General features: G+C 38.2%; 1 protein-coding gene across 5 annotated transcripts; it reads left to right on the top strand.

The window, feature by feature from the left end:
• The first annotated feature begins 1,065 nt into the window (after positions 1-1,065).
• LOC126827101 (2-phosphoxylose phosphatase 1) lies at positions 1,066-19,677 on the top strand. Of its 5 annotated transcripts, none has more exons than XM_050556294.2 (4): positions 1,066-1,152; positions 11,887-12,332; positions 15,551-15,904; positions 16,966-19,677. In XM_050556294.2, exons 2-4 carry the CDS (start codon positions 12,254-12,256, stop codon positions 18,174-18,176), a joined length of 1,644 nt encoding a protein of 547 aa, XP_050412251.1. In that variant the 5' UTR covers positions 1,066-1,152; positions 11,887-12,253; the 3' UTR covers positions 18,177-19,677. The 5 variants fall into 5 exon arrangements, with proteins under 5 accessions (XP_050412251.1, XP_050412252.1, XP_050412250.1 ...); XM_050556295.2 differs by lacking the exon at positions 1,066-1,152 and adding an exon at positions 7,593-7,717; XM_050556293.2 differs by lacking the exon at positions 1,066-1,152 and adding an exon at positions 11,663-11,744.
• The last annotated feature ends 4,771 nt before the right edge of the window (positions 19,678-24,448 follow it).

Here is a 24,448-nt window from a genome sequence, read left to right as displayed (position 1 = left end):
GCGGATTATTAAAATAAAATTGAATCATATGTTAGTCCCGAAATGACCTAGTTTGTGTCGAGTGGACGCCAAACCCCATTTCTGCTTTCACAAATAATAATCGGTGCCCTAAAAATGTCGCACAAAGTAGAGTGGCTCTAGACAAAATGTTTTAAACCATAGTCAATTCAGTAGAAATTCCCGGTACTCAATTAAAAGGAAGGTAAAATTGGTGTTTTATTAGGTTTCGGGCACTGGTTTTGCCAGCTACTTTTTTTTCTCACTTTACCCATCTGCCCGTCTCCGTTATCCGGGTTAGTGCGAAAGAGTAAGACGATAAACCACATTAATTAACTCCCCTAAATATTTAGAAGTGAAATGAAATGGGGTTTAACATGGTGCTGTTCTGCTCCGAGCCTCCGACGGGGCTAATGAAGACGGACAGGCGCCATTCAGTGTGCTATGAGGGAAATTTTGCCCGGATAGCGGCTCTACGGCCTACTCTTATATCGAACTCCAACTGCCAAGGAATCTTTCTTTTACGTGCACGCCAATGTCTACATGGGACCTCGGTTTTTCGTCCCATCCGAACGATTAGACAACTGTCCTTTTCAGGCTCTGCGTCATGCCCCACTGACAAGAGGAACCCACGTCGTAAAATCCAGATGAACTTTCTCGATGCCGCGACCTCCAGGCTAGCGAGCCAGCGACTTACCCGCTTAGCCACCGCGGCTACTAAATGTTTAGAAATTAAATGATCAGACACACAATATTGTAACATCTGGAGTGTTAACGTGATATTTGATCTTCATATTGACGAGTTCTATTTTTAGTTCTATTATAAAATTTAATTTTACAAGGAGATGGATGTGTTTTAATATATAATATCTCTTGTATTGACATTAAGCCTCAACTGTAATCAATAAGGCGCCATCTGATATTGAAGTTTCTCCGTCTGGCGGTATCGAGAATAAACTCTACCGATATCGTTAATTACGGTGACGTTCGCCAGCCTTCGCGGATTTTATCTAAATTTTATAACGATGTACGTAATACATCTCTTTCAATATAGATGCATGATATAGAGACGTGACAATCGTTCCGAAAGCAACACTTGCAGCAAGTCAAAAGTTTACATTGTTTATGTGGTATGGTTCAACTTGCGATGAATCAGTAAGTATAAATACTATGAGTATTATTTACGAGCGGGGTGAGGTAGGTTGCATTTGTTTTACTTATATAGTTAAATATCATATTAATATAATATATTGGGCCAGTGCTCACTCTGGGTTCCATTTTTTCCGCCAATTTTTCATTTGAATTTATTAGCCATATATTTTTCCGACAAAAAAAAAAGAATAAAATATCTATTAGATTTTTTCAGTAATTTTCATTTACATAAGTACATACAATATACATATGATATTACAATTTACAAAATTCTTCTCTGGGGTAACCTCTTTTCCAATACTTAGTAACATTAAATTACACAATGTGTTTGTTTTAATGAATTCCTGTATTTGTTTTTTTTTTTTAAATAATATTTTGTCTACTAAACCCTCTTCACAGTCTGCAGTTGCCACATGAATATTGTGAGCAAGCCCTTACTGATATCGCAAAGATTTGAAAATTTCCATTCATCCCTAAAAGTAAAAGATCTACCTTTTCCAAATGCACTTAAGATTTTATGTCTTTTGAAATTTCTCTTTGCCGCGGACTTTTGAGGTACATGCAAACATATTGTGGAAGTCGATATCGCTTCAACATTCAATTGCACACTGATCAGTAGTGAATTTTCGCTAGGCCGCTACAATCACTGATAAGGATGACATCGATGCGACTTAATGAGTCCCAAAATATATTAACTTTTTTCTTCCGTCAAATTAAATTGTAAAACATTTTTTTCATTTATTAGAAAACTAAATAAAGACGTTTGAATTATTTGTAGGTAAAAATCATTTCCTATTTAGTGTAAATGGGTATTAAAATAAGTAAAATTCACCATTTTAGGCATTTATCATCTGTAGCATTTTGGTGGTGGCATACCAAAAATAATCTGACATTATTCTATCGGACGTTGACGAAGGCTGTTCACTTTTTCGCTTACGACCCATGGCATATGATTTAATAATAATTGACTTTCGACAACCCAAAGAATATACGCATTTATAAACTGTAACAATAAACCTGGTGTCATTTATTAACAATACGGGCAAAGGGATCAAACAGAAGTAATAATTGGGTTATGTGTGTCAAGGTGTCACATTCTGTTTTGTGAGTATCCTGCAGTACACACAAACGAAACTTGTCGCCCAGTTTGAGCAAGATAACATTTAAAGGAGTTAAATCGCAAATATTTGGGACCTTGAAATTGACACAAATGGGTCGCAACGCATATAATTATGTAATGTATATAAACCGATTTACATTCAATCGTTTCTGTTTATACTGTAATTTCAAATCATTTATATTAGAGAGAAATGCCATATACTCAACTATTCATTTTCAAGTTGCAGACATGAAATGGGGTTTATCGTCCTTCTGTACTGCACGACAGGGTTAATAATACCGGTTCGAATTACAGAGGGCAAAATATAAAGCAAATAGTAACAGTACACTTTTAACGTAATATTCTTACGATCTCATCACAATTCAGTAAGAGGGTGTGGTTTTTTTTTTGATTAATATTTAGATAAGATCCAATATATAATACAGAGTATGACAGTTCAGTGTAACAAACCCTGCGTTAATCTTTTTGTACAATCTCAATCCAGGGGAAAGCCAACAATATTATGTGGTAGCAGTGAGGTTGCTTGCATGGGGAGTGGAGTCTATAGCATGTTGGCTACTTATACCCCGAATACTGTGTATTGTGTGATTATCTATTTACATATACATGTATTTATAAATCCTTATAATATGCATATTCTCAGCCGCCAAGGTCCTAAATACCCGTAATATCACAGTTCAACAGTCGATGGGTTAAGCCAGAAAATAATAAACTTACGTTTAATACTTTTAAACGAAAACTCAACTATTTCATCACAAGTCGACTCAATGTCTTACTTTTGTGAACTAACCGGGATAATGACTTTGACCTAAATTACATATATTAAGTACAGGTGGGCCGTCCACAAGCTAAACAATCCTAAGTTCAAATTATGCTGCTGTTTTACTATATATATATATACGCCTTTTTGATTTTCCTATAATCCTAAACAGTAAAGTCCAATTTCTAAACAAGAGATTAGATTAAAACGGGCATTAATTTAAAGAAAAAAATAATAATAATTTGAACGGCGGGGTGGGGGCGATTTCCTTTTACGAATAATTATTTGTGGCCGCGATTTGACTCCGCTTCTTACACATGAAACTTAGTTTTGATATGGTACCCGTTTTACAAAGGCCAACAATTAATTTATCCACTACTTATGGTGGCTGTTAGCGGCCATTCAAATGTCATCTAAATCGTCGACAAGTCGACGAAATCAATCCGCCAAAACGACAAAATAACCCGACGATCGTCGCCTTCATTTCGTCGACTTGGCGGGTCAATTCTGTCGACTTGTCGACTTGTCGCGTCAACTTAATCACAACCCGACAAGTCGACAAGTCGACAAAATACAATTATTTCGACTTGTCGTGCGGCGACTTGTCGCCTCGGAAGTTAATCTGTGCGCATGCAAGTTATCCAATGAGCAAATGTGCATTTTGTATTTTGTCGACTTGTCGACTTGTGAATAAGGCGACAAGTCGACAGAATTGACCCGACAAGTCGACAGAATTGACCCGACAAGTCGACAGGATTGGCCCGACAAGTCGACGAAATGAAGGCGACGATCGTCGGGTTATTTTGTCGTGTTGGCGGGTTGATTCCGTCGACTTGTCGCTTTCGACTTATTCACAATACAATTATTTCGACTTGTCGTGCGGCGACTTGTCGCCTCGGAAGTTAATCTGTGCGCATGCAAGTTATCCAATCAGCAAATGCGCAAGCTCGAGTTTGACTTCCGAGGCGACAAGTCGCGGCACGACAAGTCGGAATAATTGTATTTTGTCGGGTTGTGAATAAGTCGAAGGCGACAGAATTGACCCGACAAGTCGACGAAATGAAGGCGACGATCGTCGGGTTATTTTGTCGTGTTGGCGGGTTAATTTTGTCGACTTGTCGCCTTCTTCACAAGGCGACGATTGTGAAGAAGGCGACGATTTAGATTCATTTGAATGGCCGCTAACAGCCACCATAGCTACTTCATTATATTTTCATTGTGTGCATGTAATTCTCGCTTCGGTGCTTGTCAGTAACCTGACAGTTTATCCTCACTCATTATAAACCTTTGATTTGATATTAAATTCTTAAAAGGAAACATCATGTTTTTCTTTTTTATTTATAATTATTACCATGTCCACCGAGTTTAGCATTTTATATTTTATAGGACTGCCATTTTGTAACTGGAATTGCAAACGTGTAGCGCAAACCCCGTAAATATGCAACGTGATATTTCATCATCATGAGTGAAAGGAGTCTAGCATTTTTGTTTTTATATAATCTACGATAACATACCATAAAATGGGCCAATAATAGCAAGGATTTTATAAAACTCTTATCTGTACATAAAAATAAAGTTTCAATGAATTAAAGCGCGAGTCAGATATATCTCTTCAATTGAGTAATAGTTCGATGACATCGCTGTATTTAGATATTCGGTTGGCTGTCGTAATTAGTTTTTAAATTAATTACATTTGAACATTCATTATCTAAACTTACCCGATATTCTGATAATAATAATCAAAATTCATGGCGAGAGACATGAGCTTCGGTTTGTAATTAGTTCTGTCAAGACTGGCACAAGAAAAGCGTGCATAGAAGTTCGGGTGAGACAAAAGAAAACGAGGTTCACTCGTGTACACAATGGAGTGCACGAAAAGACCAATGTCAAAGACCAATCAAATACTGTTCTAGCTCGCTAAGTGAGGGGATTGAATGGACAGGTGCGTCTAGTCGTTTCGATTTTACGAAAAAAAACCCCAACGAATTCCCATGGGCGTACAGGCAGTGCACGTGAAAGACCCATTCGCAGTTTAAATACGGGGAATAGGCGGAACACCGCTTCATTGCCAAAATTCTTTCTCAATGGAAATTACAGTATATTAGCCTAAAACAATTAAAGTGTGCATGTGACTTCGAAAACCATTCCACACAACAAATTCGAACTGTTAAAGTAGCTATGTCTCCAATTCAATATCATACAAAGTCTTGGACACTGAAAACACGAAACTTACTGGGAAAAGATGAGCTTCTGATATACAATATTTAAGACAAAATAAACATTTTACCATTGGTACACGAATCGTGTATTCGAAGAACGAGACTAGACATATTCAACAAGTCATATCAAACGGTGACGCCATATTCTTATCTCGAGAGCATGCGCAATAAATACTATCGATGTAGACTGGAATAACCAGACGCTAGAGATTGCCATTCGATTGAGACTTCTGGCGTATTTCGCCGAACATAAATATCTAGTCCGATCCTATATATCTCAAGCTGCGTTCACACTGCATGCGCATTCAATGCGAATTCCGGTGACCGGCCTCAGGAATTCGGATTGGTTTTTCCCGGATTAAATGCGGTGCGTCACATTACAGAGAGAAAGAGAAATGGGGTTTAACGTCCACTCGACACAAACTAGGTCATTTCGGGACTAACATATGGTTTAATTTTATTTCAATAATTCGTAGGGGTCTTTAGCAGTGGGGGGAAACCGGAGGACCCGGAGAAAACCCACGAGGTTGGACAGGCGACCCTACTCCTTGTCACGTACAACCGGGGATTCGAAACCATGCCAGTTGACTCAATGACAGGCCTTATGATACAGCACATCACGCACGTGCTAACCATTCGGCCATCCAACCCCCCGCGTCACATTACAGCTTATTCGGATTGAATTCAGAATGAAAACGCCACACTGAATGCGCAGTGAAGGTCATTCATATCCAAGACGGATGCGCCAGACATTCGTATTGGTGATCTTATGTTGCTTATGTTTAATTTCCTGAGGCAAGCAAGGCTACATCAGCGACGCCGGGTCTTACATCTTAGGCACCTTGCCATGCAGCGCCGGGCACGATTTGGTTGGCACCAAAATCAAATGTGAATGTGGATGATTACTCTTTTGGTAGCGTTTGCTATAAATCAACACGTATATACATGTACTTCTTACTCATTGAATCATAGTGGCTTCCATTTCATAATTGAAATCCTTTCGGCATTAATCATATACAATAGATTAGACTCCACTAGATTCGAAACGACTAAAGCTTGCCTGCCCTGCCCCCAAGGTCTAGACCGTGAATGGTCAGCTGTGATCTTAACACATCTATCTTTGTACAGCTGTTCCTCCACATCGTCATCTCTCCAAAGCTGGAGAAGGAGAAATCTCTCCTTAGCCCAAACTGCACCTTGGTTATTTGCCATAGCACCAGTTTCATAGATACATGTACACGATTTCCCGCGATAAGTCGGAAGTAAAAGTGAACATGTGCGTAAAGTTATCGTTTCCGGTAAAACGCTTGATCTGAATCAAGCGTGTCCCACTCAAATCTTGACTGCGAATAACCCGATTCGGAATAATTGTTCCAGGTTGAATTCGGAAAATATACGGATTCGTTAATTCAGATTCAGTTCGGTTTTAAGCGAATTTAGTGTGACGCCAAAGTCCGGAATAAGACTTTATTCTGAATTCAATTCAGATTAAACCCCTAGTGTGAACACAGCTTCAGATACTCCCATTATGATGAAATCAGTGATCCGCATTTAATATATTTGTTTTTGTAGCATTAACAATGTGACAATATACGTACCCAAACACAAAGAATCTTCCGGTTCATCACGAAAACCGTATGAAAGATTCATAAACATTCAACAACTGTATAATAAATTAAATTCTTTGATCGTCAATGCGCGTGTATTTGACATCTTGGATATTTATTTATAGGCTTATCATGACCAGTACATCAAAGATAGACTCATAAAGAACATTTTTATTCTAATCGCATCTTGATCGAATCGAATAAATAAAACAACGAAAACCTATGTCTTTACATGGAATATTAAATTGGGACCTTTTCGTACTTCTTTTTATTATATATAAATAGACCACCAGTTGGTATAAAATTTTAATACCAATCATATTTAGTGCAAGTTATAAGTTTCTCCGTGGTGGTTTACTCTAGTCAGTGGTGTAGGACAGGGTTCTGGCAAAGAACAGTGTCTTGTCGTTCGGGTGGAACGAAAACCCGAGGTTCCGTGTACATTTGAAATTCGATATAAGAGTAGACATAAATTAACTTATCCAGACCATAATCAACTCTCGATGCCATCGCTAGAATGCGATATTTAGCGGATTGGAATAAAGTTTGTGAAGGATAATTAAACGTAGAAATTGATAATCGAGACTTTAGACTAGCCTAAAATTCAAAAGCTAATATCTCATTTAAGAGTAGAGCAATTTGACTGAAATTTTCAGCATATTCTATTTACGTTATCATAGCGAAAACTGTCAACTCTTGATCTAATCTCCCATAATGCCCCTTTAAGTATATATCCTCAAGATTTATAATTCTCAGAAAACAATTTAATTGATCTTATGAGCTACAGCTACAAGATCTAACTTCGCTTTACCACTGAAAACAGATTGCTACAAGATGTGACGGGAGTTAATAACGGAGCAGGGTATGTACAATTTATCCAAACACTAGCATTATATTTATCATGTTTGCAACTCCTGTGTCATAACTGGGTGTCGTACTGGCGCATTTACTTTAATTTTGTTTTATTCAACCTTAATCCGTGTGCTTTGAAATTGAATTTGCAATTATGTTTGATCTTAAATATAAACGTGATGATGACAAAACTGTAAATAATTTGATTACTATTATTGATTACTGGGTTGGGTTTTTCTTGGGCGGGTCTCGATTTGTTGATTACTTTCCCTTTGGCTATATCACTGTAAATAATTTTTGGTTCAAGTTGTTTTTAATAACGAACAGTATTGTCTTAAATACTATGTTTAATCTTTATTCTGGCATGTTGGGTCTTTAAACTTGCTCAGTTATTTTTTCTAAAAATGTGTTTGAAAACATATGTGCTAACCGTGGGAAAGTTTTCAGTTGTAGTAATTTGAGAAATTTAACACAGTTAAACTTTTCAAAGGAAATATTAAATACCAAATTTGTTTATCCTACAAATGTTCAACAATTTTGGAGATGATTTTGGAATACGTCAATGCTAATCGTGCCATTGTCAGTATTTCTGTTAATATAAATAGTACGATAAAAAAAAGTTATAAATGTGCCAAATCTGTTTGATTGAAATGTTTAACGTCCTACTTTTGTGTGTATTAACTCCATATGTCATGCAGTGTGTTCTGAGGGACATTTTTGCCTATATACTTTTATTTCCAATTTCAACTGTCAAGGGTTCATTTACATGGACATAAATGAGTGCACGGGACCTCGGATTTTCGTCCCTAAGACAAGGCCATTACCAGGCCCTCAGTCCTGCATCAATAACAAATGAAATCCTGAATAACTCTCGGCCAACAACGGGAGCGAACCCGGGGCCTACAGTTTAGCAATCCAGCGTCTTTACTCACTGAGCCATTTGATTAAGTTTAAAGTCTAAAATTACTGATACATCTAGTCTTTTAAAATGGATCTCTTTCGATTTGTGATTTGCAAGGTCTTAATTAAGATACTAAATTTCGTTTATATATGTGCCCACACCCAATACTTTTAGATTATTATATTTGACATATTTTGGCTTCAACCTAGAATTATTATTGAATTCGTCTCGAAAAGTTGCGACAAAGTTACTTTTGTCGTTTTGTTAACTTTTTTCATCCAATTCTCTCACTTTTGGGTAGCTGCTAAAATGGATTTGTCTGTCTGTGACACCTACTATTGAATCACAATAACTCTGCATGATTTTTGGGATAGATTGTTCAAGTTTGGTGTTCAGGTTTCATGATGCACATCTCCTGTTTAGACTAAGCTTTGAAAATGGCACACTTGATATTAATTTGAGCTAAAGAGACGAAGCTTGGTGTTCGATCATAATCAGTGCTAAACAGTTTGATTCCATGGAAACTTTGGGAAACAATAATTTTGTTTCTAATTGGGGTATAATTTCTTCATACTTGTATGATCATTAGGTGAATGTCTTGACTAGGATTATAACCAATTCGATTTTTCGGTACTAAATGGATCAAAGCAATTTTTTGTGAACAGTATGTTGACACATTAGTGATTAATTCATCACAATTCCAAGACATTATGAGAAGGTCTAGAGTCTGCACACAGTCTATACATCAGTATCTGGAGTGGTCACCGCGAGTGTCAATAACAGCAGCGCAATGTCTGTACATGGAGTGGACCAGACGACTGGTGAACACCATTGGCACCTGGAACCATATTCTAAGAAAAACCTGGCGCAATCCATCGGCTGTGTTTGGTCTTGGTACAATGATATTAAGTCTCCTCCCAAATTTCATCCCAAAGATGTTCAATCGGGTTTAAGTCCGGACTAAGGGATGGCCAGTGCATAACGTTGACACCGTTCTGCAGTAGAAAGTCCCGAGTAACTCTGGCGGTGTGGGCGCGGGCGTTGTCATGCTGGAAAACGTTGTTTGGATGACGTGCGAAATATGGTATGACGTGGGGTCTGAGAGCTTGATCGATGTAGCGCCCTGCTGTGATGCCGCCTCCTCTTCTTGGACCAAGATTTTAGAACACCACAGGAACCACTCTCTAGTTCAGGCCGATTCCACCCCAAACCATTATACTTGGACCTCCACATGAGTCTCGTTCCATGACACATTGGTCAGAATAACGCTGGCCACGTCGACGCCATATTCTGGTCCTGCCATCTGCAATTGATACACAATACCGACTCTCATCTGTGAACAGAACAGTTCTCCATTGCCTGTGTTGCCAGTTCTGGTGTTGTTGGGCAAACTGTAGACGTTCACGTCGATGGCGAGGGGTGAGGATCAGTCCACGGTAAGGTCTACGGCAATGGATGTTCTCTCTGGTGAGAGATGGGTCTTACGCGTGTTCCCACTGTCTGACGTGCTGTCGCACAACATGGCGGTCTTGTCGCCTTGTGATAACCCTTGGTCTACCAGTTCGGGGGCGAAGATCCGTGGTGTTGGTGGCCCGAAAGCGTTGTTGAAGCCTGTAGATGGTCCGAACATTGACCTGGAAGTGATTGACAACGGCTTGTGCAGTGTGGCCAGCGTCGAGTCTTCCAAGCGCCTGATTCCTCGGGGAAATGAAATGAAATGAAATGGGGTTTAACGTCCTACTGTTCTGCTCCTAAACTGGGCTAATGAAGACGGGCATACGCCATACAGTGTGCTATAAGGAAAATTTTGCCCGGGCAGCGGGCTACTCTTATATCGAATTCCAACTGCCAAGGTATCTTTTACGTGCACGCCAATGTGTACACGGGACCTCGGTTTTTCGTCCCATCCGAACGACCAGACAGCTGTCCTTGTCAGGCCCTCCGTCCTGCATCACTGATAAGGGGAAACTACGCTGGACAATCTGGATGAACTTTCTCGGCCAATGCAGGGATCGAACATCCGACCTCCAGGCTAGCGAGCCAGCGTCTTACCCACTTAGCCACGTGATCCCCGGTTCCTCGGGGCTGTCGTGGGTCGTGGCATACTGCTGACGTTGCAGAGTGATTGATTCAATCGGGTATGGGGTGAATTTTAGAGGGCGTGCAGCACGAGTTACATGAAAATCATTGAGAACACTTTACCATCTCTGAAGTCAGGGTGCGTTTTTGAGAATATTTTCTGGGTTCAATTGTGTGTTTGGGAAGGAACCTTGTTGCTCAGGTAAAGTTGGAGATGTGGTCACAAATATACAATAAAAACATTTGGCAAGTTTTATGCAATGCGTCTATTCAGAGTAACATACCAACCTGACGTTTCTTTTGTTACTTAGTATAGTATATACTGCCAAGGTGAAGCAGAGTGGTAAGCAATTTGATTCCCTCTTGCAAGTAATTAATATTGGCATGTTAACATTTGGCCAATATAACAACCAATAGGCCCACGGTCCGTTATTTTGGTCCCTACCCCGTCTCGTACGAAACTAACGTACGAATATTAATTGGTGGCTAGCTTTTTTTTCGCACGTATACAGTGAAGGCCATTTTGCTCAGTAATCCCAGCCAGAATTTGGCTATTTTCTAAATTTGCGTTAAAGTTTAAAATATTTGTTTTAGAACTGAAACACATTAACTATTAGCCAATCCCAACGCTAAAAACATCAACAGAATTGATTGTGTATATCTGAAATAGACCCGACCGACGCACAAAATATAGTGCAATATGGCGGCCTCTATGAACCTCGTAGACGCTGTCATTGAAGACAACGTCAATTCTATGAGTTGTAGATGTTATTTTTGTGAAAAATCATTGGAAGAAGAGAGAACATGTTGGGACTGTACGAATTATATAGTCTTTATGGGTGCAACGGACACAATGCTGAAGATAATCCTATTGTTTACAATGTTACGAGTTGTTGACCATTGACCTCAATGTCATGACCTGTGATGTGTAGATCACGTGATATGGATATCATGGCTATTGACTGTGTCTGAGATACTTCTCCGCAGGTATAGCGTGTCTCAGATGTTCAGAATGTACCCCGTCTATGTCACGTCAGTAGTACTTCTTTGGGTATAGGTGAAAATATTAGTTATAGCATCGAAACTTTTTTGCACTAGGTGTATTATAACCGATCTATCAGTGCGATATGGTCAGGTTTATTATGAGGTACACACTGTCTATAAATATCATTAATATTTAAACTTATTTTCTTTTCTAGCTTCAACAGATGATTAAAATTAAAGCACAACGAATCAACGTAGCCCCAAGCAATCTTCTCATTTAGATATAAACTCGACATATAAAGACAGGCGTGAGTAGCAGACGTAATTGTTGGTGATGTCAAACATTTAAAATAGGCTATCAACAAATTGTTTGGCATAGCGATTTAGACAATTTAGTTCTTGATAAAGACGGGTGTGAAAACAATGTTCAGATAACCTGAATCATAACAATGAATTATAGCCTTTTTTACAACAATATATTTTTTAAAATACACAGGTTGTCACGACAAACTAGACTATAATTGTGATGTTAACAGACCAACTTGGTTATCTTTTCGTTTAATCATATTAAATTGTGCTGAAATGTATCGTGTGTTGTTTTTAAGAAGAAAAGCTGTTTGTATAGTATCCACTATTTGGATATTAATCATGCTTTTTACATGTAAGTATAATCTTATGTTATTAAAACATTTCATGAGTATAATATATGCCTTTAAAAAATGGTCATACTTTTTTAACACACATTTTCATCTTAAAGCGAGAGCCTCAATCACAATGTGTTCACTGTCATGTTCCTTTGACAGTGAAACACATCTTGATTGAGTGCAATCATCTCAAACATATTAGATCTAAATATTACCGTTGCCAGTCAGTACGTCAGCTATTTGCTCAACCGGAGCTTTATGATGAATTGCTAGCATTTTTAAAAGAGACAAACTTTTATTCAAAATTTTAATTGTATATATTTATCATATATTATTTTTTAAATATTTATATATGTAAAGGAATTGATATATTTATTTTTAAGTATTTTTTCTGTGATATTTGTTTTTATTTACATATATGAATACATTCCTGTGATATTGTTTTAATTTGTCTCGTTAAATTCACCATATGTTTGGCGCAATATAGCCCGGTTGGAGCTGACGTGCCATTAAACAACATTTCATTTCATTTTTCATTTGCCTTTAAAAAAATGAAAAGAAATGGGGTTTAGCGTCCGACCTTTCTGCACCGACTGGGCTAATGAAGGCGGACATGCAGTGTGCAATGAGGGTCATTTTGCCCGGAGAGCGGCGTTACGACCTACTCTTATTTCGATTGTCAAGGGCGCTCTAAATGTACGCCGATGTGTACATGGGACCTCTGTTTTTCGTACCATCCGAATGACTAGACACTGCCATTGCCAGAAGGATCCACAGTGGCTAAGTTAGACGCTGGCTCGCTAGCCTGGGGGCCGCACGTTCACTTCCCGTGTGGTCCAAAAAAGTTCATCGGGACTTTCCCTTGTCACTGACAAGCACAGCTGTCTTGTCATCATTCGGATGGTACGGAAAATCGAGGCCCAGTGTACACATTGGCGTGCACGTAAAAGATCCCTTGACAGTTGGAATTCAGTATAAGAGTAGGCCGAAGTGCTGCTGTCCGGGCAAATTTTCCCTCATGGAACAGTCGGAACAGGAACAATAGGACGTTAAACTCGATTTCTTTTCACTTCCTGCGCCATTATTAAATGGGAACCACACTGGAATTGCCCGACGAACTTTCTCGGGCAACATGGTGACGAACCCGAGACCTCCTGTTTAGCGATCCAGCGTCTTACTCACTGAGCCACCGCGATCCCCGGCCTATTACACATGCATTTCATATCCATACATATTACATAATAAATGGAAATTCTGGTCTAACAAATAGCTTAATAAAAAAGGATGTTCTGCCCTGGCAAAATCCATAAATTTTATAAATTATGAAACCTGACCTTCCGGGCCGGGGACATCGAAAAATGTGAAAAAATTGTATAATGTCACATGGAATTCCTTGTCCGCAAAGGGGTTGGGTGGCCGAATAGTTAACACGTGCGCGTTGCATCATAAGTTCTGTCATTGAGTCAAGTGACGTGGTTTCGATTCCCCGCTTGTACGTGACAAGGAGAAGGGTCGCCTGTCCAACCCTGTGGGTTTTCTCCAGGTTCTCCGGTTTCCTCCCTCTGCTAAAACCTCTACCTGCAAGTGAATTAATTAAATAAAATTGAACCATATGTTAGTCCCGAAATGACCTAGTTTGTGTCGAGTGGATGTTAAACCCTATTTCTCTCCCTCTCCCTTTGTCCACAAAACTAATGTTTTAACGTCAAGGTATATGAATAAAAAACATGATTGGTGTATAAATTTGAAATACGAACATCTGCTATAAATTATATGCAACACAATTCTCAGTTGTTATAGATGTATTATGATAAATAAACGTTATTGTTGTATACGATAGATCCAGAAGGATTAAGAAATTTCGAGGTAAATCCGTAGGCCTACTGTATTCAGGCATATTATTATATTGTACATAATAATTATCGTTTGATATTTTACCGTAAAAACCATAAAAAATACCGGTACACAAAAAGTATTGAATATGTATATTCATTTTTTTATGTCTTATGACAAGAAAGAAAAATAATTTATATGTTTATCAACACTGTGGCGTACTGATATTGAACGTAGGCCTACACTGTACGTTGAATGTGAATATCTTTATAAGAAAGAAAAAATAGAGGGTGGGGTGTGGGGAAAAAAATTAGAAGGTCACTACCTTCAATATTTTTACCAGATGATCGTGACATGTGGATATAAAGATTAAGATCACCCGAATGTTAAAAATATTTGTGACAGGCCAAGCATGGATTAACAATGAAGTCAATGGCAAGAAGATTAGTAGTCTGATTCCATAAGATGAATCGTCCCCCTTAAAATCCACTCTCCTGTATGTTATTTATTTAAAGACCGACAGCGTCATTTATTATCTATGATGATTGCAATGATTAAAGATAATGCTTTCTGCTTTCTGAAGTGTTTCACACCCTAAAAATGAGTCTCTTTTGGGTGCTGTCTTGAAGACATGCGTTTGAAAATAAAGGCCAATAGTAATAGGGGGGATCTGACTGTTTCAGACTTTTAGTTTTAAACAAACGGAGAGGGTGATGAATATTAAGAACATTTTAATTTATTTCAAATGAAGACACTCCACACCAATATGGTTCGCAGTAGAAAGAACAAAACTCTCAAAACAGTCATATATCCAGGCTGTAAAAAGCTTGTTTTATTTTTCATTATCACAGCATTGATTTTAACTGGTTGGTTATTTTGTAAGTATATGCATATAGGCCTAACATATTGCATTATCATTGCCATACTCAATTTTTGTTCCACTACTAAATGGGCCATTTAATGTCCTACTCTTCCGCTCCGACTGGGCTAATGCAGATGGGCATATGCCATGCAGTGTGATATGAGGAAAATTTTGGCCGGAAAACGGCACGGCACTATGGCCTTCTCGTATACCGAATCCAACTGTCAAGTGTTATTTACGTACATGCCACCTCGGTTTTATTTTGTCCCACCTGAACGACTATACGTTGTCCCTTTCCAGGCCCTCCGTCCTACACCACTGACAAGGGGCAATCCAGATGAACTTTCTTGACCAATATCGGGATCTTACAGTAACACAGGTGCTCAAGGTTAGCGAGCCAACATCTTACTCGCTGAGCTACCGTGACTATAATCTTCTAATTATTACAGAGTTTTGCAGCTGATCGATAAATGTTCTATATAGGCCTCAATTTGTTAATGAAATTTTGCTGGATTAATTATTTATGTACTCTTAATTCAGATGTGTTTGTGACAGAGGAATCTCAGAGATCAGAGGGAAAGAGATTTAGACAACAGATTCGTTTGAAAGCTAAGATAGATTCCCTTCACTTGGCTCAGGAAACATTCCAAGATATACCGCCTCATAAAGATGCTCAGGACATAGATTATGGTATACCTGTTGAAGAGAACAACAAATTTCTTGAGGAGTTTGTAATTGTACCAGACACAGATGACTTGAACCTTTCTTCCAAAAAAGGGAATCAAGAAAAAAACCATGGGGATTCAACATTTGAAAATTCCAGTGATCCATTAAGTTTGCCCCGTATTGCTGAATACTGCAACATTCCAAAATTACCCCATACTGGACAAGAAGGTTAGTTACTGATTGATCGAATTAGTTAATATATAGTAATACATAATGAAGATCAGGGATTTAGCCAGAAACTTTAAAGGGGCGGAGCCAATTCTTTTATGTACAATCAACAAAGGTCATTGGCCGAACAATGGTAGGTTCTGAGCAGGTCCAGCACTTTATTTACTTTTTTGATGCCAGAGCTGCTTGAAATCTGATGTATTTTGGTATCAGTTCCAAATATTTTGGGGATAAAAAAGCCTGTATTAATTAAATATTAGATTGATGATTACTGTTTAATTTTGAGTATTCTCCTCCAGAGTTATGGTGTGGGGTCCACATTTTTCATTGCATGGCAACCCTGCAAGCCAATAATTTAAATAAATGAAATGGGGTTTAACGTCCTACTGTTCTGCTCCTAAACTGGGTTAATGAAGACGGGCATACGCCATACAGTGTGTTATGAGGGAAATTTTGCCCGGCAGCGACACTACGGCCTACTCCTATATCGAATTCCAACTGCCAGGGGATCTTTTTACTTTTACGGGCACGCCAATGTGTACACGGGACTTCGGTTTTTCATCCCATCCGAACGACTAGACAGCTGTCCTTGTCAGACTCTCCGTCCAGCATCACGGACAAGGGCAAACCACGCCGGAAAATCTGGATGAACTTTCTCGGCCAATGCAGGGATCGAACACCCGACCCCCAGGCTAGCGAGCCAGCGTCTTATCCACTTAGCCACGCTATCCCCCTAATTTAATTAAAGATATAGCATATTAATTATTAGTTACAAAATGACCTAGTTTATTCTCTCTCTGCAAGCCAATAATTTATATAGCATATTAATTATTAGTCACAAAATGACCTAGTTTATTCTCTCCCTTTCTCTCTCACTCCATTCTAAAAGCTGATGAACATTGTGGTGCCCTGACATTCAACAGAAGGACTAATCCATTCTAAAAGTGGGTAAATATTGTCATCCCTTGACCCCTACATCCATCTGTGTATTTGTTTCTCCCTCAGCAAGTCTTTATTTCTATTGATAGAAATTCTTTAATAAAATGTTATTTTTATTTCAGGTGAGGTACCATCTATTTATAAACTGAAGTCAGTTTATACTGTGATGCGACATGGGGATCGTACAACTCTCTACACATTTCCACATCATCGTAATCCTACCATCAGTTGTCAGTTTAAATTTAATGTGGCTAAACATCCTAAAATCAACTTGTTTGCTCAAACTATGGATTTCTTCACCGGAAAGCAAAATACAGGAAGTCAGTTTATAAACTGGGCTCTATATCCAAACCGTGCTGTTTGTGATAGTTCCTTTCTGACGCCTGTTGGTGCCTTACAGCACATCATCAATGGAGTTCATTTTAATCAGAAATATATTCAAAATTTAAAGTTGTTTAAAGAAAACTTTTCACCAGATCAAATAAAAATCAAGGTCACAGAATATTCAAGGACATATCAAAGTGCTATGGCGTTCTTGTATGGCTTTTTACCCAAGTTTAACCTCACCGAACTAAACGTGCAGTTAACTCGTAACATCTTTTTTTGTTCGGAAAAAGCTGTGGGATCTTCATGTGAATGCCCTTCCATTCAACATTTTAAAAAACTCAGTAATCGTGAAGTAATGTCAGCTAAACAAAACCTCACAAGACTAAAACACATCCGTAAAGAGATTGCAGAAGTTTTTGAACTAAGCGTTGATCAACTGCCATTTAATTATGCCATGTTTGATATACTGTCTTCCTATGCCTGTCATGGTATAAAATTACCATGCAACAGTGAGGGTGTATGTATAACAAAAGATATGCTCTCTGGTTTAACAGAATATCTCGATAAAAGTGGTGCTGCCTACGAAAAATCCCCAAGTTTTAAAAAGCATAATCAGCTCTCCAGTTATCCATTACTGATGGATATAGGCAATCATATGATAGCGGTAGCTCATGGTAAAACCAATGAAAAGTTTGTGTTATATTCTGGACATGATAAAACTGTCTCCCCTGTTCTCTCAGTTCTTGGAATAAATCCTGGTAAATGGGTGAAATATGCGACACGGGTAGTGTTTGAATTGTATAACCGACATGATGTTAAAGACCATTACTATATAAGAATATTGCACGATGGCAAGGATTTAACCTCTCAGGTTAACTTCTGCAGAGAAAGAACAAGTAATGGACTCTGCAAGATAAAACATTTTTTAGAGTTTTTAAAAGAGGACATCTTAAATGAAACCAGAACAAAACAATTTTTGAAAGCTTGTAAAGATTTTACAAGGTAGTGTCTTTGTATTTCTTTTAGTCAGTTGGATTATTTTCAGTTTTAGTTCCAGTGAATGTTTTATTATAGAATCTCATACAATTCCTTTCTTGTATCAAAGGTGATAGAGTAAAATATCTGAAGGGGATATTACCTTTATATTATGCAATGCATTATTGGCTGATCATACAGGTTTCATTGGGATATGAGCTCTCCACATCTCATTTATTATATCTCTAAATGGGGGTCACGTTGGCTAAGTGGTTAAGATGCTGGCTCGCTAGTCTGGAGGTTGGGTGTTCGATCCCTGCATTTGCTGAGAAAGTTCATCTCGATTTTCTGGCGTGGTTCCCCTTGTCAGTGATGCAGGACGGAGGGCCTGACAAGGACAGCTGTCTAGTCATTCAGATGGGACGACAAACCGAGGTCCCATGTACACATTGGCGTGCGCGTAAAAGATCCCTTGGCAGTTGGAATTCGGTATGAGAGTAGGCCATAGTGCCGCTGTCCGGGCAAAATTTCCCTCATAGCACACTGTATGGCGTATGCCCATCTTCATTAGCCCACTTCGGAGCAGAACAGTAGGACGTAAAACCCCATTTCATTTCTTTTTCATATCTCTAAATGTTCTTTATTTTTATACAAAGAAAATATTGCTATAGATAACACATAACTGTTTGGTTTAGGTTTATACTCATACTCAGATCCGGATTAAGTCGGTGGCAGACTGTGTTGCATTTTTGTAAGAGCGTATGCCCCTTGTCACTGTGAATGCAAGGGTCCCAGTGATGTTTTCAGCCAAGGGCCCCATACAAACTTAATCCGGCCCTGAATATAGTGACTAGTAGTGTTTAATAGAAGATATAGTATTACTATCTCTCACATACATCATTATGCAAAGTGGTGTGATTGGTTCAGCACAAATATGTGCTGTGGGGGAAGTTTTAGTTATGGTAAAAATACGTAGATAAGTAATTTTGAATAAATGAATAAGCAAAATAAAAAAAATAAATAGAAAATAAAAAAAATAAATAGAAAATAAAAAAAAAAAATTCCTCACCCCAAGGTTATATTTTACGGAGTAAAACGTTTCGTATGGAGATAGTTTGGTATTACTAATACCATAGAGTAGGCTAGTAATATTTCTAAAATACATTGGTAATAAATAAATAAATGGTAGAGTAAAAAGTGTTCAGTGGTTCCAAGGTTGAGATCACAGTCACCCTGAGTCACATCTAGGATTGTTAACTTTGTCTACTTATTGCTTCTATTTGATAAATCGGCCAGTTTTTAAATGTACTGTTTTCTGCATTATATTCATAATTTTATTGATCTGTTGATATTTTGTTGACATTTATATTTAGTTATGCTTTACACATTTAATGTTGCCTGTGGTGACCTGTCACTTGTAATTAAAATATGTGCCAGTATTTGTTTTTTTCTCAAATAGATTTTTTTTTATTGATGGCATTCACTTTGTATTTAATTTTGTACATTAGTACAATGAGAAAAGTTACCTCCAGGCCTAGTTTCTTATTAATATTTGTTGACCATTTTTTTGTTTGATCTTCCCATAAATGAAAGCTCTGCAGGTCACTTTCCTCCAGCAGCTTGTTAAGAGCGTGTCCGGGAGAGCACCATGGAGAGGGACAGGGTGATAACCCTTGGGTCGGGGATTTGGACAGAGTCTTTCCTGTGAGATGTGTTGGTACCCAGATACATCCCCCCAAAAAATTACGTTGTTTCAGTTGATCCCAACCTGGCAACTTAGGAAAATATTTTTTTAATAGAAAAATATTCAAAAAAATGGGCTAATTTAGAACTAAATTTGGATGATCTTTTATTCGGACAATAATTGATTTGGAGAGACGAAATTTGGGGCATTAGTAGGACCACCCAGGCTTCTCCTACACATAGAGTTTTACGTTTCTACAGCCAAAGATATCTTGGTACTGGCCAGATATTCAACTCTCTCTGAAAATTGAATTTAACGAAAACCAAAGTTTGAGAGTCCTTAAGTTCGTTCTTGGCAGGGACTAGGACCAAAGTTGAATGTTACCCACAACTAGCAACCTTCCTACGAACAAAATGAAAAATAAAAATGACCGGCACAGGCATAATAAAAAAAAGGAGAAGTAAATTAAAAACACAAAAAAATTGGGATAAAATGTTCCATTTATCAATACCCCAGATGAAGAATATGTATGGACATCTTTACAAATTTAATATATTCCATTTAATCATTAGCAAGGATGATGTAGGCTTGAGAGGGAGAAAACAAATTGGGTTTAACTTCACTGGACACAAGCTAGGTCATTTTGGAACGAACGTATTATGTGGATGCATATGTTTGGTCATCTTTACAAAGTTTATATATTCCATTCAGTCGTCATCAAGGATGACTATGACCTGAGAGAGAGAAATGGGGTTTAAGGTCCACTCGACACAAACTAGGTAATTTAGGGACTAACATTATGATACATCTTTATTTCAATAATTCGTGTGCTCGAAAAGAGAGAATCCGTGAGATTGGACAGACAACAGTAGACCATGTTACCTACAAGCTTGTAAGGGAAGCCACGCCATTCAACTCTATGACATACCTTTTAATCTAAAGCGCATGTGTTAGACCACTTTTGACAAGCTTGTAAGGGAAATCACGCCACTCAACTCTATGACATACTTTATGATCTAAAGCGCATTTGTAAGACCACTTTTGACTTACCCAAAGGACAAGTTTCACGAATGTCCAATGAATAAATCTTATATGAATATGATACAGTCAATAGCTGAGGGGGGGGGGGGGGGGTCACAGCAGCATCTCTAGTAGTTCTCCTGGCTGAAAATGTTCCGTGGAGAACCGGACAACGGATCACAAACTGTTATGTCGCCCGTGGCTTGAAGAAATTGAAGTGTTCATAGGGATGCACATGTTCGCGCGTATAACAGATTTTAGGGACGGGGGGATTGTAGATGATCCAGTGGCATTGAGCCATAAACACATGATGAGCATGACTACGCATGCTAAAATCGATTACCATTATATCTTTCAATGGGTGGAATGTCAGAATTGCATATGTACACATATATATATATTAATTATGGCATTGTTAATGTTAGACGGGTTCGTCTCTTCACTGTCGACTGTCTTTAAATGACCGCTGATTATCACCTTTTATTCCAAGGTCTGGTTACTTGAATGTGCCAAATGGGTTATGTTTGTTAAAAATATTTTAGGAATTTGACCGCGCTTATTCCCATCTGTATTTAGAAGCCGATCAGTGCATAGAAACATTTTGATATTTTAATGGAAATGAAAATGAAATGGGGTTTAAAGTCCTACTGTTCTGCTCCTATACTGGGCTAATGAAGACGGGCATACGCCATACAGTGTGCTATGAGGGAAATTTTGCCCGGGCAGCGGCACTATCGCCTACTCTTATATCGAATTCCAACTGCCAGGGGATCTTTTATGTGCATTCCAATATATACACGGGACCTCGGTTTTTCGTATCATCCGAAGGACTAGACAGCTGTCCTTGTCAGGCCCTCCGTTCTGCATCACTGGCCAGGGGGAACCACGCCGGAAAATCTGGATGAACTTTCTCGGCCAATGCAGGGATCGAACACCCGACCTCCAGGCTAGCGAGCCAGCGTCTTAACCACCTAGCCACCGTGGCTCCCTATTTTAATGGAGAGTTACTGAAAATCAGGAGACAACATACCTTCCATATTGAAATCTACTGAAGAGAAGATGACATATATAGGCCAAATTACAAAATGGAGTCCCAAAACTAAGAACATTGGAAGGCAGGTCAGAATCTAAGTGAACACTTCTGATCGAACATAGGTAGTTGGTACATGTATATGCCGGGGGTTGGCATGTGCAGTCAGAATTATCCTGGATTTTCTGGAGTGCCACAAAACCTGTTGTGTTCTATGCCATCTTGTCCTTCGCGGATTTCAATATGGAAAACATGACGGTCTCCTAAACAAGGACACCGCATGCCTCTCCATGAACACTTAAAAATATTTTCTTGTGGTTCTTTTTACATGAAAATGTGGATAATAGATATATCAAGTTTATGATAGTCATGACAGCCCATAAATCTATACGATGATCTGCTCCTATATACAGATCTTAATAACCGTGGTCTGATCACTGCAAAATTATCCCTTCCACTAGCCAGCGAGCGTGAAAGTCTGATTTTGTCACGAAAACATTATGATTTTTGACCAAAATACCCAATTTGACAGGCATGTTCAAATAACGTTACATATGGTAGTAATGGTGATGATCAGTGGTCAGTTGAAAATAATCGTTGGTCATTGGTGGAAGCACTGTTTTGGTTAGATTGTGTTGATATAAAAGCTTGTCATGCCAGCCCATACATTTATACAATTCCCTGCTACTAACTATAGAATACAGAATATAGGCGTTTTTACGAGAAAACAAATCGGTTTCGATTACCTATCTCGTAGTCTCGAGTTGGTATTCGAATCGGTTCTCGTAAACGCGATGAGTTGCCTTGCAAGATGGCTGAAGACTGAAGAATTGAGGAAAAATGTTTAAAAAATTCACTTTTCTTTATTATGTTCTTGGCGACACCGCCCAAAAATAAAAACGAAAATTTGTACCAATTGACTGTCCCCAAATGCCCCGTATTTTTATTAGGAATGTCCATAATATTCATATTTTAATGTGAAATTCAAAAGAAAATGATCTAACGTCGGGCACGTCGTGTCCCTTGTTGGGGACGCCATCTTGGAAATCGAATCGTCAATCCGGCAGGCGAGCAAGTTGGAAGATTTGCATAATCGATTTGACAAATCGTCGTGGTAAATACGACAATTAGGTGAAACCGATTAGGCTAATTTTTGCCGTAAATGTGTTTGGAAAGGAAATGCAAATCGATTAGCCCTAATCGGTTTCTCGTAAAAACGCCTTATAATATACTTTGTTAAAGTGTATCAAATACTGGCTGATATTATTGACTATGGAAGACCCCAGATTACCTAAGCAAATTTACAAACTATTGTATAATCTTGATTATAATGTTAGACAAAATTGGGCATCATGCATTAAAGATCTATTATTTCGCTACGGATTTGGGTATATTTGGTTGTCTCAATCAGTTGGTAATTCAAAAGCCTTTTTATGTATGTTCAAACAAAGACTAAGAGATATCTGGACAACAAGCATGGCATTATAATATGTCAAATAATAGCATATTGCAATACTATTCAAGTTATAAAATAAACCTAGAGGTAAAAAGATACCTAATTAATTTGAAAATCGAACAAAAATATGTAAAATCTCTATGTAGACTTAGAATAGGTAGCCACAATCTTATGGTTGTCCAGGGTAAATGGAAAAACATTCCATACGAACAAAGACCTTGTAAGTTAATTTAATACTAATACCATCGAAGACGAATGCCACTTTGTAATTATTTGTAGTGCTTATAATGGTTTTCGCAATTCATTTATAAACCAATATATTGTTAATACCATATCCCAACGCCAAAACCTTGTAAATCTTATGTCCTCTAAAAATCCCGAAACAATTATTAATTTATCAAAATTCGCCTACTATTCCTTTTGTCACAGGTGTATTTTAATGAAAGAAAAGTAATACGTATCACTGAAAGAAGCTTCAATGTATTAAATTTATCCTTGTACATTTGTATTTATTGTATATTTAAACGTATTAAATCATCAATTAACTAAGCATTCTAATTGAATAATTTATTTATGCCCATTTTATATATTGTACATACGTTAATATTATAACTATCAATGATCAATGTAAAAATAGATTTATATTTATTAAATTATTTGCACTTTGACCAAAAACAACAATTTCCATTTATATCGGAAGTTGTCAATAAAATGTCTGTTCACTGCTTCGCGTGACTTCTGTCGCCTAGGGGCCCCCATAGACCAAGCATGATTGAAAATTGCTGACCCCCAGGGTTATCGTTTTTTGTTTTCAATTTTTGCATGATACTTTCGCGAACGGGTTCTTAATTATATTAGTAATATTAGTATGGTTTTAGGTAAACTTAAAAGCATAGGCATACGGGGCCGATGACTGTCAGGGGGCAGAACCCGAAATGCCCGAAAATATTTCTGGTTAGACAGGGTGGCGTCAGTCTTTAGCGAGAGGCGAAGGGTAGGAGCTTACCGTGTAGGGGTCTCCCAAGATAATTTGGAACATTTGACGACCGGCAACGCGTTTTCCGGCTATTCCAGCTCGTAAATACAGCAACTTCAAAGTGGTCTAAGATAGCC

Source organism: Patella vulgata, chromosome 7, assembly GCF_932274485.2.
Source record: "Patella vulgata chromosome 7, xgPatVulg1.2, whole genome shotgun sequence".
In the NCBI taxonomy this organism is placed as follows: domain Eukaryota; kingdom Metazoa; phylum Mollusca; class Gastropoda; family Patellidae; genus Patella; species Patella vulgata.
Note: the sequence above shows the minus strand (reverse complement) of the source record. Positions and strands in the feature narration are given on the sequence as shown.

Coding starts and splice junctions, on each gene's coding strand:
- LOC126827101 (XM_050556292.2), top strand. CDS start 14,894: ATGAAGACACTCCACACCAATATGGTTCGCAGTAGAAAGAACAAAACT. Junction 15,027..15,550: donor TTTAACTGGTTGGTTATTTT/GTAAGTATATGC, acceptor CTCTTAATTCAG/ATGTGTTTGTGACAGAGGAA. Junction 15,905..16,965: donor ACCCCATACTGGACAAGAAG/GTTAGTTACTGA, acceptor TTTTTATTTCAG/GTGAGGTACCATCTATTTAT.